The following is a 16,647-nucleotide window of genomic DNA, read 5'->3' on the forward strand; positions in this document are numbered from 1 at the left end:
GGAAAAAGCTTCAGCGGGCAGCCTGCATTAATTCGAAGGCAAGTGCAAACCTGCTTCTAGCTTGCTGACATGCATAACATCGCTCATTCTGGACGCTAAGTAATGTGGACAGGAGACAATCTGTTTAAAAATGGGCTAAAGAGCTTTATCAAAACAATCCAGCTCAATGATTCCTGGATAGCTGGCTGATGCCAGCCCTGCATAGGCACTGTAATTTCAGCCAAGGAAGAAGCAAGGCTTTCACAAGACGTAATTTTTCCTTTCTCACAGTTTTTCACTGTTAAATCACCACCTGTGAAAACGGTTAGACTGACATGTAGAAAACCTGATATTTGCTTTCAATACACAAAATAAGCCAGGCACAGGACAAGTTTCCTCAAATGTCCTGTCTACACAGCTTGAGCTTGGCCCATGAGACCCGAGAGAATCTACCTTTTCCTCTCTTAAAGCTGGTCAATGCAACAAGCGCACACACACACACCAAAAAACCCCCCAAACAAAACAACGACAACAAAAAAAATCAACTCCCTTCCTTATGCTTATTTCACTGAAAACTGTTGATTGGTGCTGCTCAAACTAACACTGTGCAGGACCCTTCCCACAGCATTTAACAGTAGGAACAGCAAACATACCTTGTTTCAGTTTTTTGGTTATTGTCACTTGACATTTGATGCACTTCTTCATTCTCCTGGAGCATTCTACCATGAATGATACAAGAAGAGATTACAATTAAGCTCACTGATGCCAGAATCAAGAGGAAGATGACACACTCAAGAACATCAGCTTTGAACAACCTGAGACCTCACTGGCTGATTAAGAGATTGTTTCTGCACAGAAATTAGGACACCACCTTCTTTTTGAGCTACATCCTGAGCCTCCTGGTTTAGTCTTTCCTACACCAGTAGCAAATACAACACCTTTATGTCCCCAATGCTCTGTGCTACTGGAACTGCTGCACCGTGGACCAAAACAGCACTTGGCTCTGAAGGAAAAGGATGCAGCTCTGGCATACAGTCCTTACCAAATTCCCTCTGGTCAGACTGCGAGTGCCTTGCGAGATAACAAACTTGCTGACATGTCTGAGCAGGCTGCCGTTAGAACAATTGAAACACAAACCAGTAACAAAAGCCAGAGAAGAGGGAAATCCTTCTCAGGAGGTTTTTGAAGGATAAAGCACTGCCAGCTAGAACTGAAACATCTGCCTTTCCTTCTGAATTATCCAGGGCATCTATAAGCACAAGCAAAGCTGCCTGGGGTCCCAATCAGCAGGTAGTCAGAACATTCTGTGCTTTTCATAGATAGCTTTGGACATCTTATCTAAGACAGTGGGGCTCAAATCATGCTGGGGTTGTTTCAGGACACAAACAGCACAATAGCTTTGTGTCTGAACAGAGCTTGATTTATGAGAGTCCAGCTAGGGAAGCTATGTGGTGGAACAGGAAAGAAAAATTTAAAAAGGAAAAAAACCAGAATGGACTTACCTTCACACACAATACTGTGCTGGCATGGGAAGAAATGGATGAGCAAGGCCAGCTCTGAGCAGACCAGGCACTCTGTGGGGACTGCCACACTCGAGACACTAAGGTTGGTCATTGTGTTGGGGGTGGTGTGCACACGGCGAAGGCTGCAGGTGATGGCTGAGCTGTCTGAAGAAACCTGCTGTTCCCTGCAACCATGAACATGTAAAAAAATTGGAGCCACATACTCCAGGTCCTCCTTCAGCAACCAGAAAACATTTGTATTGATCCCTAGCAAACACTCCACGTGGAGACAGAGCAGCAGATGCTCAGGTAGCATAAACTTGCGAACCTTCACTGCCCTAGTGGGACCAACTCAGCCTCTAGCAGCTGGGATTCTGACTGGATCTATCTAAAAAGAAAGGGAAAGAGCAGGGATGACTAATATTTACACAAGTTAAAACTGCTCTTTTGGAGGGCAGCAGTAAGGTATTGACAGTACAACCACCTGCTGGGAGGAGCCAGCTTTTAGGAGCTACGTAAAAAGTGCAGCCCTAAGAATCCTCTGTATTTGCATATGTTCCTGAAAAGTGCCTGGGGTGGTTGTCTGTGAGTTTGCCTCTTACATAACACAGGCTTGGATTCAGACTTCTGTCCCGTCATTATAAGCCCCAAACCCAAAGCCCTCAGCATCCAATCCATCCATTACTTTTCCCGTCAGCTGGTCATCTGCTTGCTAGACCTACTACCTAAACTGCAAGAATGATTAATGATTGAACAGAAGGGACAAGGATGGTCATTTACTAGCATATGCCTTCAGTACTGCCAAGAAATCCCTGGCCCACTAGGAGTATTGCGAAAGAGTGCTTTTTGGTCTTTTGATACAAAGTCAGTAAGTTTCTGGGAGGAAACCGCTACTTAGCTTCCTACCAAAGTGGCAGCAGCTTCATTATAAATGCATATAAACCTCAAATACTCTTCCTCTTGTAGACCAACCAAGCAGCTTAAGAAGGTATAGCAAACTATGCTGTCGTGACGGCTCCTGTGCGTGATGCTGGGTCACACCATGGTGACAATCTAGCCTATGATCTAGCATGCAGCACTCGGTCTACCTTAACTCTGCAGACACACACCCAAATCCTCCAGCTGAACCTCTACACAGAAGCTGAAACCAGTACACTGTCATGAGAAATGTCAGTCTGAAAGAACTGGCATTCTTTAAGCAAAAAAAAACCCCTTAAGCCAACATATACTCTGCTGACAAAACTCCTATGGAAGATGTTGTATTGGTTTTGTTGGCAAGGTTTTGGTAGTGGGGGGGGGGTTACAGGGGTGGCTTATGTAAGAAGTTGCTGGAAGCTTCCCCTGTGTTCGAGAGAGAGCCAATACCAGCCGGCTCTAAGACGGACCCGCCACCGGCCAAGGCCGAGCCAATCAGCGATAGTGGTAACGCCTCTGTGATAACATTTTTAAGAAGGAAAAAAAGTTGGGACAGGCAGATTCGGCAGCCAGAGAGAGGAGTGAGAACATGTAAGAGAAACAATCCTGCGGACACCAAGGTCAGTGAAGAAGGAGGGGGAGGAGATGCTCCAGGCGCCGGAGCAGAGATTCCCCTGCAGCCCGTGGTGAAGACCATGGTGAGGCAGGCTGTCCCCCTGCAGTCCATGGAGGTCCACGGTGGAGCAGATATCCACCTGTAGCCCGTGGAGGACCCCACGCCGGAGCAGGTGGGTTTCCCGAAGGAGGCTGTGACCCTGTGGGAACCCTGCGCTGGAGCAGGCTCCTGGCAGGACCTGCGGATCTGTGGAGAGAGGAGCCCACGGAGCAGGTTTTCTGGCAGGACTTGTGACCCCATGGGGGACCCACGCTGGAGCAGTGTGCTCCTGAAGGACTGCACACCGTGGAAAGGACCCATGCTGGAGCAGTTCGTGAAGAACTGCAGCCCATGGGAAGGGCCCACGTTGGAGAAGTTCGTGGAGGACTGTCTCCCGTGGGTGGGACCCCACGCTGGAGCAGGGAAGAGTGTGATGAGTCCTCCCCCTGAGGAGGATGAAGCGGCAGAAAACAACGTGTGATGAACTGACCGTAAACCCCATTCCCCATCCCCCTGTGCTGCTGGGGGGGTTGGTAGAGAAGCCGGGAGTGAAGTTGTGCTTGGGAAGAAGGGAGGGGTGGAGGGAAGGTGTTCTGAGATTTGGTTTTATTTCTCATTACCCTACTCTGGTTGATTTGTAATAAAATGAGTTAATTTCCCCAAGTTGAGTCTGTTTTGCCCGTGACGGTAAGTGATGAGTGATATCTCTCCTGTCCTTATCTCGACCCACAAGCTCTTTGTTATATTTTCTCTCCCCTGTCCAGCTGAGGAGGGGGAGTGATAGAACGGCTTTGGTGGGCACCTGGCAACCAGCCAGGGTCAACCCATCACAGATGTTTAAAGGGACACATTTCACCTGTTATTTACAGTGGACCAGAAGCATGGCCCATCACAATGGCTGCTGGATGGTTCTTCCTCCAGCGGTAACATGACTGTGGGTCTGTGTCCTCAGATCAAACAGAACTCTGCTTTCGTGTTTGCAAAGTCAAAATCCAAACAGATGCTCCTCAGAACCTGAGATAAAGCCATCTTTAACCTGCTACTCTCCCTTTGGCATTTTCTCAGCTATTTCTCTTATCAGTTGAAAAACAACCATTTATCTAGCTCTGGAATAAGTTCTGTGGATTCTGGTGCCCACTCTTTTGTTGCAACTCCTCTCTGTTTAGACTTTAAACATCTGTAACTGCAGAATCCAGCGAAAGTAAAATAGAGCCCAGAATTACTCTGCAAGAGAGAAGTTGCTCTTGGCTTCACTAGCCCGTTTTCTCGGTCTGCCTCAGGGCTAAGTCAAGAGGCTGAGTTTGCACTGAGCAGTACTAATCTGCTTTTCCCAACTCTTTCAAATAGCAGTATGCACCCTTAAATAACCGCTCCAGAAACACAGGGTCAGAAACCAGCTCCAGATGAAACAGGAGATGCTCAGACTGACATCCAAAGTGTTTCAAAGATGTTTCGTCCCTCCTGGAACAACAGCTGCATGCAGCGACACCACAGTGCTGTGGGAGCACTCTGCATTTTGCAAGGAAGTATACTGTAGCTAGTTTCCAGAGGACGTAGCTTACCTGAATTTCTGTGAGAAGTCTTTGACGATCTGGACAATCCTTCCATCTGTAATGAGGTCTAAAGGAGACTTTCCCCGATGGTTTGCATAATTAATATCTGCTCCTTCTTGTGCTAAGTAACATGCAATTGCAGTTCCAACATTCAGCTCTACATTTCCAAGAAAGCCAGAAGCCTGCAGCTAAAAGATGTTGAGAAACACTCTCTGTTAATAGAAAAACTTTGTTATGTGGCTTTGATCTGTATCAAATTCTAAACAAAGTCTTAATCCTTTTACTTACAATTTCAAAGTGCAATTTAGCATTCTTTTTTGAAAATACAAAAAAATCCTTCAGCATGTAAACAGCAGGTTCAAATCTTGCATTCCAGGAACAAGAGTGCATAAGACTGGTCCTAACTAGTGCTAATCATTACTAATCATAGTAACAGGCATTCACTTCAGGTAGTGAAAAGTCAGTACACTGAAGACACCACAGTACATACCAATTGATGAACAGTTGGTGCATGGACCCCTACGTGACAGCTATTTAAAAAGCCAAGTTTTTGTATACGTTATCCAAACTAATTTGAAGTCAACAAACATTTTCCACTGACTTAAACAACCAGGGCAAGTAAAATTAGACGTGAAGGAGTCTACAGCATCTAGATATAATGTTACTGTAAACAGTATTGGAAATGACATGCACCGATCCCTCATGTTGCTCTAAGACTTTCTGCATCTAGGACTAGCTATTGGCTGTCCCTAGCCCAAGCTAAGGCCCAACAGCTAGCAAAGTTGTTATGCAGACTTTCAGTGAGATGATAAAACCCAGCCTTGCTGCTGACCTCTCTGCTCAAATTTGCCAGCAGAGAAATTCAGAAGAAAGAAGCAATTGCTGAGCTGGTGTGGGGTGTCTGTGGAATGTCAGTGGCTGAACGAGCCTGAGGACCTGAGGCTGGAGCATCTTTGGCTGTGCACTTGAGCCATCAACTCATGCTATCAACACTGGTAGCTTGGTAACGAGCAGAATGGAAGAAGAGCAATGCCCTAGGCTTTTTCAAGCACCAAGAAGCAGAAAAGAGGAATAGGTGGTTTGGCACACAGCATGCAGCCCTTCAGAATGTCGGTTTAATTTATTCTGATCATTTCAAATTGCAATAAAAAAAAAAATCTATGCCAGATTTTCCAGTGTACTAAATTATCCATCCCTACAATGGAATCATTCTCACTCCATCCATAAAGCATAATCAATGTTTGCACTCTTGGTTTGCACTGCAAATCTGGTGTGTGCACATGTTGGTATTTACATGGATAGCAGAACACTTTGAAGGGCTAATTTAATATCTTTGCCAAAAAGCCAGACTAAGCTTCCAGTCCTTGGCATAGCATGCACTGATTTCTAGATCTAAAGCCTTTCCTGAAAGGCCTTATATATCCATGAATACAGAGCAACATAGTGAAATCCTTCGGCCTAATATGTCTCACCTCTCCCATTCTGCTCTACATCTGCCGATAACTGGGGTGTTTGTGGTTAGCTATCCTCATATTTTCCATGCCATCAGACAGAAATGAATTGCTGTGGTTCTGGGGCATGAATTAAACCCAAGACTCTTGGCTCTGCAACTGGATTCATGACCTTTCCCATGTCAAGAAAGAAGCACAAAATGCTAATAAAAATATCAGGGGAGGCAGTATGAATTGTTGTCTGACTATGTGAAGTTTCATGCTATAAATTCAAGCATACCCTCAGAGGCCTCAGAGGATCTATTCTTGCTTTCCCACAAGCAAAAAGGTTTGTTTCCACGCTCCCCATCTGGACTGGCTTCCTTTGTCCCCTTAGATCCCACTATCTACGGTCATTCTAACATCAAGCATTTTCCTGCCCATGGTGCTGGAATTCTCCTACTCCCAAGCTCACCTTGGAAAGGAGGGACAACCCCATCTCCCCTTCACGCTTCTCCAGCATGACAGACATTAGCTGCTGCCGTTCCAAGGCAATGTGCATGGCTGTGTCTCCGTCCTCATCTTCAGCATTGACATCACTGCCTTCGCTGACCAACAGTTGCACCATCCCTACATGTCCCTGGATGACAGCCAAGTGCAGCGCTGTCTGGTTACGGTTGTTCTTGAGGTTGACGTCACAGCGACCCTTGAAGAGAAGAATTGCAACAGAGTGAGCTGTTGCTGCCGAGTTTGGCTGAAGAAGTTTGGCTGCATCTGTGGTGCTTGTTGAGGCCCCAGGTCTCAAGTCCATCTTCGTCAAGACAGCAGTATACAGATCTCCAAGAGTGCTATGTGATCCAGCCCTCTGTATCTTAGCCATATGGCCCACGCACCTCAAGTATCAAGAAAGGGAGGATTGGAAGCCAAGTGCCCAACTGACACACAGATAACATTTTCTTGGTGATGACTTGGATATGACAACTCGTCACCTCCCAGACACAAAGAAATCCTGGAACTACTCCAAGCAAACAGTCAGGGACTAGCTCCTCTAAAGCAATATTGATTCCTTGCTGCCTGCTGAGTTTTGATTTCCGCTCGTCAAAGCAAAGAGGAGAAAAACCTATTCAAATCTGACTCATTCTGCCCCTCTGCCAAACCTGCAGGGGAAGGCAGCAGCAGCAAGGGTTAGAGACAGACAGCCTTTAAAGATATGGCTATGCTAACACAGTGATTATGCCAGCAGTAAAGCAATCATAGTACTAAGTAGTTAGTGCTCACAGACATTGCTCCACTACAGCACTCATTTGTAAATCCATTAAAGCCTTGTTGTAGTGGTTTGGACCCCCTTGTAAAGATGGAGAAACTCAGGCAACAAACCACTGAGAAGAAACAAAACCCAGGAGTGCCGACAGGTAGTTGTTACCTTCGTTGCCACTATCACGTGAAAGCAGAGACAGAGGCTAGCTTTGACTCCACAAAAATCAACAACAAAATGCCAGATAGACTGCCATCCTTCAGTTTATCATTTTCATTGCTAAAGAACGCTGCTCACCAGGGGCAGGTCTAGCACTTACTTAAGACTGAAGAAAGATAAATAACCTGGAGTAAACATGTAAAAATATTTTGTTCTGCATTCAAATGAAATACATGCCTTCAGATAGTCTTTCATGAAAATGAAGAGTGAGAAACCCACCATAGAACAACCAGGAGCCGGGGAGCTTCAGCATACACCTGGAGTGAGGGAAACTGAGTTCTGACCTGTACCTATGAGATAGGGAAGGTTCTGAATACAGATCTACACACTCCTTAATGAGCAGGTTACCAGCTATTCTGAAATCTTTTCCATTCATACCCATCACTTCACTGAACATTTCCCAGCAAGCTGCAGTTCCAACCCACTTTGTTCTAGCCTGCAAGATACCCTTCTCCTCTACTGCCAGTGCCAAAGGAAAATACTCCCAGGAATGCCAACCCCTGTTCTTCAAAGTCTGGCAAACAATGCCAGCTCTTCAAAGAGACAGAGACATTCTTATGAGTCCCAGCATTAACTCAGTAGTACTTAGGAAATGGGGGTTTTGGGAGTGGGACAGATGGAAGTCTTTGTTGGTGGTGGTTTAGTTTTGTTTCTTACCTCTTTGATGAGAATTTCTGCCACTTCTTTGTGATTATTGAGAGCAGCAAGGTGCAGGGCAGTGAAGCCGTCTTCCTTTTTGGAGTCAACCAGCTGCCGAGCTCTTGCTAGAATCTTCTTTATGGCTCTAGAGTGTTGGAGGTTAACAGAGATGGAAGAGTCACTTTATCAGGAAGGAAAACAATGCAGAAGAGACAGGCCTGTCTCTTCTGCTCAGTAGTTACGAATGTTCATGTCTTAATCGGCAGCACCATGAACTGGCACCTGTGATGCAGAGCACTGTCTCTATCTCACAGACTGAATTACAAAAATAAACAGAAGCCCTCAGTTATCATTTAATAAAGTAGGGTAAACTCACACTGCTATGAAAATAATGAGCAGATTTATCCTTGGAAGAATTCCAAAGGCTCTCAGTTAGACACAGTCTTTTCAAGTACTGTTTGCTACAGACCTTCTCCTGTCCTTGCATGTGTGAACCCAAACATCTAAGCAAGACTATCCAGAAGCAGATAGATTTCTTAGCCAAGCTAGGGAGATATGAGAAAGATGGGATTGGGAAAGCCGGCAGCAGTTCCCTCTGAATGCATGAAGGAGGGGAGGAGGGCAACAGCTATACCTAGCCGTATCTAAACCCCAGAAATATATAACCAACCATTTCCTTCCTAGCTATCTAGAACTACATCTGCTACCTTCTTAATGTTAAGACAGCAAGCACAAGTTAACATCTGTAAAAGCAGTAAAAATGAAAAAAGGTCACTTACAGCTTGTTGCCTTTTAGAGCAGAATAGTGGAGCAGGTTGAAGCCTTGACAATTCTGGACAGTGAAGTCTATGTTGGGTACTTCAGTGAGAATCTCAATAACGACTTTGTAATCTGCAGTGATAGCATAATGCAGGGGGGTGTCTCCCTGGGAATCCTATACAAGGACACCAAAGCAGAATACAGGTTACCTACCTCAGAGTAGGTAATGAAACAGCTCCTCAGAGTAGGTAATGAAACAGCTCACCCTGAGGGACAGTTCAAGACAAGATGATAGTGTCACCAGGACACATCAACTCCAGGCCAAACATCCAAACATCACTGGCATCCACAGCAGTTTCATAGCCTTTGTGAAATCATTTCCCCAGGGCTTGATATCAGCTGCTGAGGAGACAGGTGCTAACGTTCCTAACTAGCTTTGAGAGACTGACCCAGCACAGTCCAGTCCCACCATCATACCAGCACACCCTAGAAATGGGCTGAGTCCAATTCACCATCACCACTCTTCAAGTTCCTAAACGCGAGTCTTAAAAATCTCATCACTCTTTATTGCTGGGAACAGGAGTGTTTCAACAACACACATTAGCAGCAGGTCAGCTCTCACTGGAAGCCTGAGCGCAGCACAGCAGAGAGCACACTACTGGATTGAGCTGAGCAGACTCACAATGATGAAGGGGCAGACCCAAACCTGGAATTTCAGAGTAGTGAAGTTAGACGAATACTTCCTCTGTGCAATGCACAGTAGTGCATTTTAAGAGAATGATCTTCAAATTCCACGAAGCAAAAAATGGTGTAAGACATAAAGCAGCACCTCCCTGTCTCAAAAACAAACAAACAAAAAAACCCCAACACACACACACACAAATCCCACAAAACCCAAAACTTACTGGGAGGTTGACATCACAGTTGAGCTCACAGAGGCTCCGCACCACCTCTGTGAATCCTTGACTGACAGCAACATACAACGCTGTGCATTTTGCATTGTTTAACAGGTCTGCACTGGCTCCTTTACCAATAAGCACACGGGCAACCTCAGCTTGGTTTCTGATTTAAAAGCAAGGAGTAAGACAGATTAGATTCAACCCTGTGCAGACAGGAAATTCTTCCTCCTTGCAAGGCAATGGAACTTCTCAGGTTTTGTATCCTCTCAACCTCATCCCCCCTCCTCTTAGCATCAAAAAAAACCCCAAACATACACCAAAACCTTCCTAACTTGTACTCCAGAATCTGCTCTCTCTTTGCTTTAAATCAACAAGAATCTTCTGCTCTTAATGATGAATTCTTCCCTGGTAACTGCCAACACAATTCAACCTTTCATCTTGCTCTGGAAAACATATGCACTTACAGAAACCAACCAACCACACCACCCTCCCATTCCCCTGAAAAAAATATCTCATCACCAAAACCTCTGTATCACTTGTTCTGATCCTCCCCCCCGGCCCCCAAAATTTCTAGCATGGAAACTGACCTAGCTGTGAAGGTTAAATTAGTGCACTAAGAAATGCACTTGTGGCCCTGAAGCTCAAAGGCCAATTTCTAACATAAGGTAAAATCAGAGAAAAGCCTCCATCAGCCACACATCCTTCACACAGACTGCCCATTTATATCTAGAAACATCCTTTTGCAGCCTTTTAGGTCTTGTATCAGAGACAGCAAGAAGAAAGATATCCTACCCAAAAGCTGCGTAGTGCAGTGCTGTATCCCCTTCTTCATCCCTTAGGTTGACAGTAGCATGTGCCTGCAGCAAAATCTTCACGACATCCAGATGCCCCTGATAAGAAGCAATCTGCAGCGCAGTTCTACCCTGGTTCTTTGCATCGACCTACAGGAAGGGCAGACACACAGCAAACAGCTTGGTTAGGAAAGACCTTGCCTCGTCTTCAGGCCTTAGCTCTGTTCTAGAGCAGGCCCAGCAGGATGGAAGTCACTAGCTGCAGAACAGCTGCAGGTTCAGAAATGCTAAGCAGAATCTGTGCCCTGTCGGCTCAGCTTTATGTACATCAACTACAAGACTGACTTTGTCCCAGAATATTTCTAATGGGGAAGGGGACAGCACACTTAGTCAAGAAGGGAGAAGCAAGTGAACAGAACTGGAAGCCAGGGCTCTAATTGCAGCTCTGATGCCAAATGCCTCTATGCCTGTAAGCAGAATACTTCTTGACATCTCTGCCAATGATTCTTTTTCCCAATAGGAAAATGTGTGATGAGATCAAATTAGCTTTACATAAGGCTTTGAAGATGCCAAGTCCCCATTGTTCTATGTTGCTCCAGGTACTTTACTGGGCACAGGGCTGGAGGGTGTATCACAGTGTTGAAGTGCCTCAGTGATATTTTTTAAGAATTAAAGGGACTGAAGAACAAAGAAAGGCTGTATGAAAGGCAAGAAAAAAAAAAAAAGCAGCAGCAGCTACTGAAACCAGTGGGAGGCTAAGGAGAAGAGATGAAGGAGCTAGCAAAACATCAGCAGGCTGGCAAGGAGAACAAAGTTTTTTTTTTTCCCCTGCAGCTGGTTCTATGCAGCAGTCCGGAGAGCCGCACAGGCAAGACTTCCTTTGATTCATCCAAAATGATGGGTGAGTCATTTAGGCAAGGAGGCATTAGAGGCCACTGTGTTATTCTTCCATTCACACAGGACAGACAAAGCTGATATAAGCTGAAAAGGCCTTGACAAGCAATTCCAACTTGCACTACTAAGTGAGCCTCAAATCCAACCTCCTCTTGCTGTATATAACACTCTAAGAGAAATAACTAATTTATTAATATAAATATTAGAATAGAAATAGAAATCTAATAAAAATAACTAATAACATAATGGATTCCTGACTCATGACACTTTCTTGTCCGGGATAAATTCGACAATTACAGGTATTTGTCTATTCTTCCCATCTCCAGAGGCCCCATTAGCTTTGTAAATAAAGAACTATAATAAATACCAGACAACTAACCACTAAATCAGCTTCACAGGGGTTCCTCCAGAATTGATTCTAGTTTTCTTCGTTCACACATCCAGCTGCTCCTGCCAGCCATGCAGACATAGCCTCAACAAAACTGCTGTTTTGTTACCAATGGTTTCCAAGGACACTGCTGAAATACTTTGTTCTCTGGTTCTCCTTTTTTAACCTGTTTATAAAGCCCCTACCCCTCACTGAAGGAGCTTGAACCTTCAAACAGGCAGCTTGAAAGAGCAGTGATTTGAGTAGATGTGATCCTAACAGTTTGGCACTCTGCAAGCACATAAATTGTTCAGCAACAAGTCAAGGCCAGTTCCCTGCTCCAGTCAGACGCAAGATAAGACACTGCACAGACATGCACAGCATCAGGATCTGGGCAGCTTTTCTCTTTCCTGATTCCAACAATACCATTTTGCAAGGTCATCTAAGGACAGACACATTCAGACAGACACAACCCATGGCTTTCTTTTCGAACAAAGGCTAGATACTCAGACATCTTGCTACTGTTTTCATATAGATAAATACCTCTCCCCCTAATTCTACAAGTGCACTGTCCATACAGGAAATCTGGGAAAAGCCAGCTTTGGAAGCGTACTGTAAGGACTTAACACTAGTTCAGATTTAAGGCCACAAACTGGAGCCATTAAATATGCACATTTAACATATAAATTGAATCCTAAATTGCAGCAAAATAATTTTCCACCTGTTAGGAGCTAATACTAGGTATAAAAAAAAAAATCTATTATTTTTCTCCTATCCTTTTCCCGACTTGACTATAAAATTTTATAACAGTATTTTAAAGAAGAGCAACTAAAAGTAACCCATCAGGATGTCTTCAAAACTTGCCTTGTCTGGGTACTTCTGAAGGAGCTCCCGAACTTTAGCTGCATTGTTGAGTGCTGCACAAATGACCAGGCAGCCTGCATGCTCTGACTCTGTCTTCTGCGACAGCAGTTTCTCTAATACAGTAACCAAAGTACCTGGTAGGAATGAGAAACAGCCACAGGTTAAGAGGGCCAAAGAGCACGTGTATACATGCTTACAGTTGGCATAGTACAGCTATATAGCCACAGCATGGGCCTGCTGTACCTCTAATACTTAGCTCACACAAAGAGCTTTACAAATTTGTGGCTTACACAGAACTTTTGCTTTACAAGTCTGATGTTTTGAGAACCGAAAAGACACAAGACCATGCTACAGAAGTCCAACACAGAAAAATCACTACTAAAGGGCAAATGATCTCAAGAGGAATGCATGGTTTTGGAAAGGATGCTGTAGGGAAGAAATACAGGTCCTTTCAGATAGGCCCTCTAATTACAGACTTTTGAGTGCTTGAGAGGACAGAGGTGTTACAGTTCTCCAGACAGAGCAAAGTTAAAAAGCTTGGGCTTGTATGTAAGTTCTCCCTGAAGTCTAACTTGAGCAAACAGTTTAAGACCCACCTATGTAGCAAAACAAAAAAACCAGCAGGTCTGTCCTCTCTCCTGCATGATCCTGACATCTAAAGGAAATACGTACGCTGAGGCTACAAAAAATTTTATGAGCAGATGTGCAAACCAGAAAAAAAATCCCTTCTATACATCATGTGATCCCAAATTCAATTTCAGGGTAGACTGGGCAAAATAATCATTGATATGACAACACTCCCACACAAGGACCTGGGAATATTTCACAAACATTCAAGAATTAGTATCCTCCTACAGGAGATGCAGCAGGATGGAATAGGAAATTGAGACAGATCAAGGCAGAAGCAAATAATGAACCTAGGGCAGTGCTACGGTTAGCATTCCCGAGTCCTAAATTCTGTATTTTCCTGTTAAGGCCAGCTTTGCTTCCCCAGTAAGGCACAGCCTGGTTTTGGAACTCTGTCCAGGGAAGAACAGGCAGCTGGAGTTTGATACTGTCCAAACAGTGTTGCTGCTGTTACACCAGAGCAACCATTTCACGATCCCTGACAAATCAGACATCTCTGTTCTCACTATCTCACTTTTTGATTCCTTTGCATTCTCCGTTGTCATGAGGTTTGCTTCCTCATCTCTCTGGTAGGCTGTCAGGCAAGCTGGGTTAAATGTCCAGGACTGCCCTCCAACCGACACTCGCAAATCTCCATCCCCATAGACTTTGATCACTTTGCCGATGTGCCCTAGGGTCTGCAATGGAAAAAGAGAAATGATTTTTAAAAGGTAAGATGCAGCATGCTTCGCATCCCAGAACCAATGCAATGCTTCTAAGAGCGGTTTCGCAGGCGGCACTCCTGCTGCATGAAAAGAAGCACTGAATAGTGACACACTCGCAGACAACTCCCGCTTCAAGGACACCAGAGGGTTCTCAGCAGTTTCTCTATTACTGGTTTTACATAAGAAGGGTTTCCCAGACACATTATGAATGTCTGGAGAGGAAGGTGGTGAAACAACAAAACACAGTCTGAAGAACCCTGAGAGAACTGATAAAAATTTGGACTAGGAAAGGTTTCCTCTGTGCATTTAATTGCTCCTGGAGGACACCTGTATTCTGCTTTTTAGCCATACTGGTCTGACCAGACCATTTTTCCACGTGGCCACTTTCCTGCCTCATTCCAGAGAATTAGGGAGGGTGCGTAAGAGGACTTGTTTACTTTGGTTAGTAAAACCTCTTATCTGGCTTACTCGTAGCCAAATCCTTCATCAGATTCCCCATTTACCCGCTCTTCTTTGGGTGCTGCAATAGGATTGCATTACCAATAGCCAATAACACCAGGCAACATTTATTTTGCAAGGCCTCAGCAGTCCCAGAAAGGTCTGTGCACTCACTGACCAGCAGGAATACTGGAGGGCAATGCAAGCCCAGTCACTATTACTAATTGCTTGGGAGAACTCAGGAAGTTACTGGACTGTTCTGGAACTGGCGCGCACTCACAGGTGCCATTTCATCTGTCCACTCCCCATGACCAGGTTGGAATCGCTTCACTGTTTCCATATCATCTATCACCCGGACAACATCACCAACCCAAAAGGTGTTGAGCTACAAGAAAAAGAAAGTCATAAGCTTTCGGGGGATGAAGCCAGGAAAAAAAAAAAAAAAAAAAAAGCGCAATCAGTCCCTCCAACCCACCCCCACCCTCAGAAAACCCAACCAAACAAAAAGCCTATCGACTCAAAAAACCAAGGCATTATAAAACATAAGTATGACTACCAAAAAATCTGTAATCACTGCACTGCAAAATAAACATAGTCCAAGGGCTGGGGTATTTCTGTTTTAAGCCAAGTGCACATTTAAGTAGGGAAATAATTTGGGACAGAACATTTTTCTTCTTTTCTTTCTTCTTCAAACCATTCAGAATTACTACCAGTATAAAGTATGTATGGAACTTCCCTTGGTCCATCTCTTCACTATACCTGACTTGGCACTGGAGATTTTAATTCACTTTAATAAGGAAGTTAAATCTGTTTGTTATTTAAAACAGAAAAGGGAAACCAGAGTTTATCTGTACTGGTAATTTGCCAGATGCTCCCTCTGCTCACTGAGCTGAGAACGGAGCACTGTCAAAACACACTTTTCAAAGCAGACTAATTCTGCGCAAAACAGCCTGACACGGGATTTTCCATTGGTATTGGAGTTTTTAGCATTGTGACCTTGTTCAGGTCTTTCAGAATTTTGTAGTCTTCCAGCAGCTCCTTCTATACCTATTAGCCCTGTTTCTAATCATCCACATTTCAAGTCCTCAAGCCGCTGGGGAAGGCCAGAGCTATGAGCTTTAGAAATGCAGACACAAAATTACAAGAGCTGGATTAAAGATTCAGGTCATCCAGAAGAATCAGAGAGAAGCGAGACAAAGAAAGATGCAAAAAGGAGACTATCATGAAGACACAAGAATAAGGAAGAAAACAAAATCAAATGGAAACGATGTGGAAGAAAGTTCACAGATGAAAGGTAGCTGCAGAAGGATGAGCTACTGTAGGTCTCTGTTACCACTCTTTTCAAAGCAGCTGAAATTAAGAAATGGAATTTACCTTAAGAACTTAGAACATCTGAAATGCAAAGGTTCATAAAACTGGACAGCCTAGTAGCCCAACGCCCACTGTGTGCAACCATCTGTCTTAGCTCTGATGGCTTGCAGGAAATTCTGCCTAGAACTACTGCTTTTAAAATAGCAGCATATTTCTTCGGCACTTGCTTGAGACACAGCAGGCTAAAGCGACAGCTATTCCCTGCAGCACTTCTAATTCTGGCCAAGCTCACCTATCAGCACCTACCTTAGTCAGAGCTCCAGGATGGAAAGTCCAACGGGTTTCACTGTTGAACTGGACCCTCACGTCCCCTCTGTCCGTGATTCTGTGCACAGTCCCTGTCTGGCCAATGAACTTTTGATAGGGGGAAAAAAAAAGTAGGGGAAACCCCCTAAATAAATCACATTGCTTAATAGTGGGGAAAGCAGGCATCCAAGGCACAGATGGCTAAATTACCCACCATTTCCAATTCACAGACTAACAGTGCTCCCAAACCTGCTTTAAATGTGATGCAGTCATTGTTTTACTGCAAAAGGAGGGAAAGCCTGCTTAAGAAGCTCTTCTAAAGTAGCAGCATATTGGGGGAGGAGGGCGACAGGAATACAAAGTGCGAAAATCCTTGAAAATGCAGCACAAATTGTCCTCCTCCTTCCAAATGACAAAGGTGGGTAGAGATTACAACGTTGTTCTGTGGTATAATACCAGCAAGGCATGCTCTGAGAGAAAAAAAAAAAAAAGGGGGCACAGCAGAGGAGACTACAGAAAACCAAGTATAGTTGTGTAGTG

At 44.5% G+C, this 16,647-nt stretch overlaps 1 protein-coding gene across 6 annotated transcripts in view; it reads right to left on the reverse strand.

Annotated features, from left to right (window-relative positions):
- The window catches only part of MIB2 (MIB E3 ubiquitin protein ligase 2), a 52,660-nt gene that overhangs the window by 2,451 nt on the left and 33,562 nt on the right, over positions 1 to 16,647 (reverse strand). For 4 of the 6 annotated variants that reach the window (XM_030017604.2, XM_030017603.2, XM_030017602.2 and 1 more), the window contains 12 exons: positions 16,108 to 16,215; positions 14,771 to 14,875; positions 13,863 to 14,025; positions 12,722 to 12,855; positions 10,598 to 10,746; positions 9,812 to 9,968; positions 8,927 to 9,081; positions 8,166 to 8,292; positions 6,510 to 6,740; positions 4,614 to 4,792; positions 1,482 to 1,666; positions 633 to 698 (listed from right to left, as the gene is read on the reverse strand). In XM_030017604.2, coding sequence (XP_029873464.1) covers positions 633 to 698; positions 1,482 to 1,666; positions 4,614 to 4,792; positions 6,510 to 6,740; positions 8,166 to 8,292; positions 8,927 to 9,081; positions 9,812 to 9,968; positions 10,598 to 10,746; positions 12,722 to 12,855; positions 13,863 to 14,025; positions 14,771 to 14,875; positions 16,108 to 16,215 — 1,759 coding nt within the window. The remainder of the gene's footprint in view (positions 1 to 632; positions 699 to 1,481; positions 1,667 to 4,613; positions 4,793 to 6,509; positions 6,741 to 8,165; positions 8,293 to 8,926; positions 9,082 to 9,811; positions 9,969 to 10,597; positions 10,747 to 12,721; positions 12,856 to 13,862; positions 14,026 to 14,770; positions 14,876 to 16,107; positions 16,216 to 16,647) is intronic. The other 2 variants (XM_030017606.2, XM_030017607.2) reach the window with 2 other exon arrangements.

This window comes from Aquila chrysaetos, chromosome 6, assembly GCF_900496995.4.
Source record: "Aquila chrysaetos chrysaetos chromosome 6, bAquChr1.4, whole genome shotgun sequence".
Classification (NCBI taxonomy): domain Eukaryota; kingdom Metazoa; phylum Chordata; class Aves; order Accipitriformes; family Accipitridae; genus Aquila; species Aquila chrysaetos.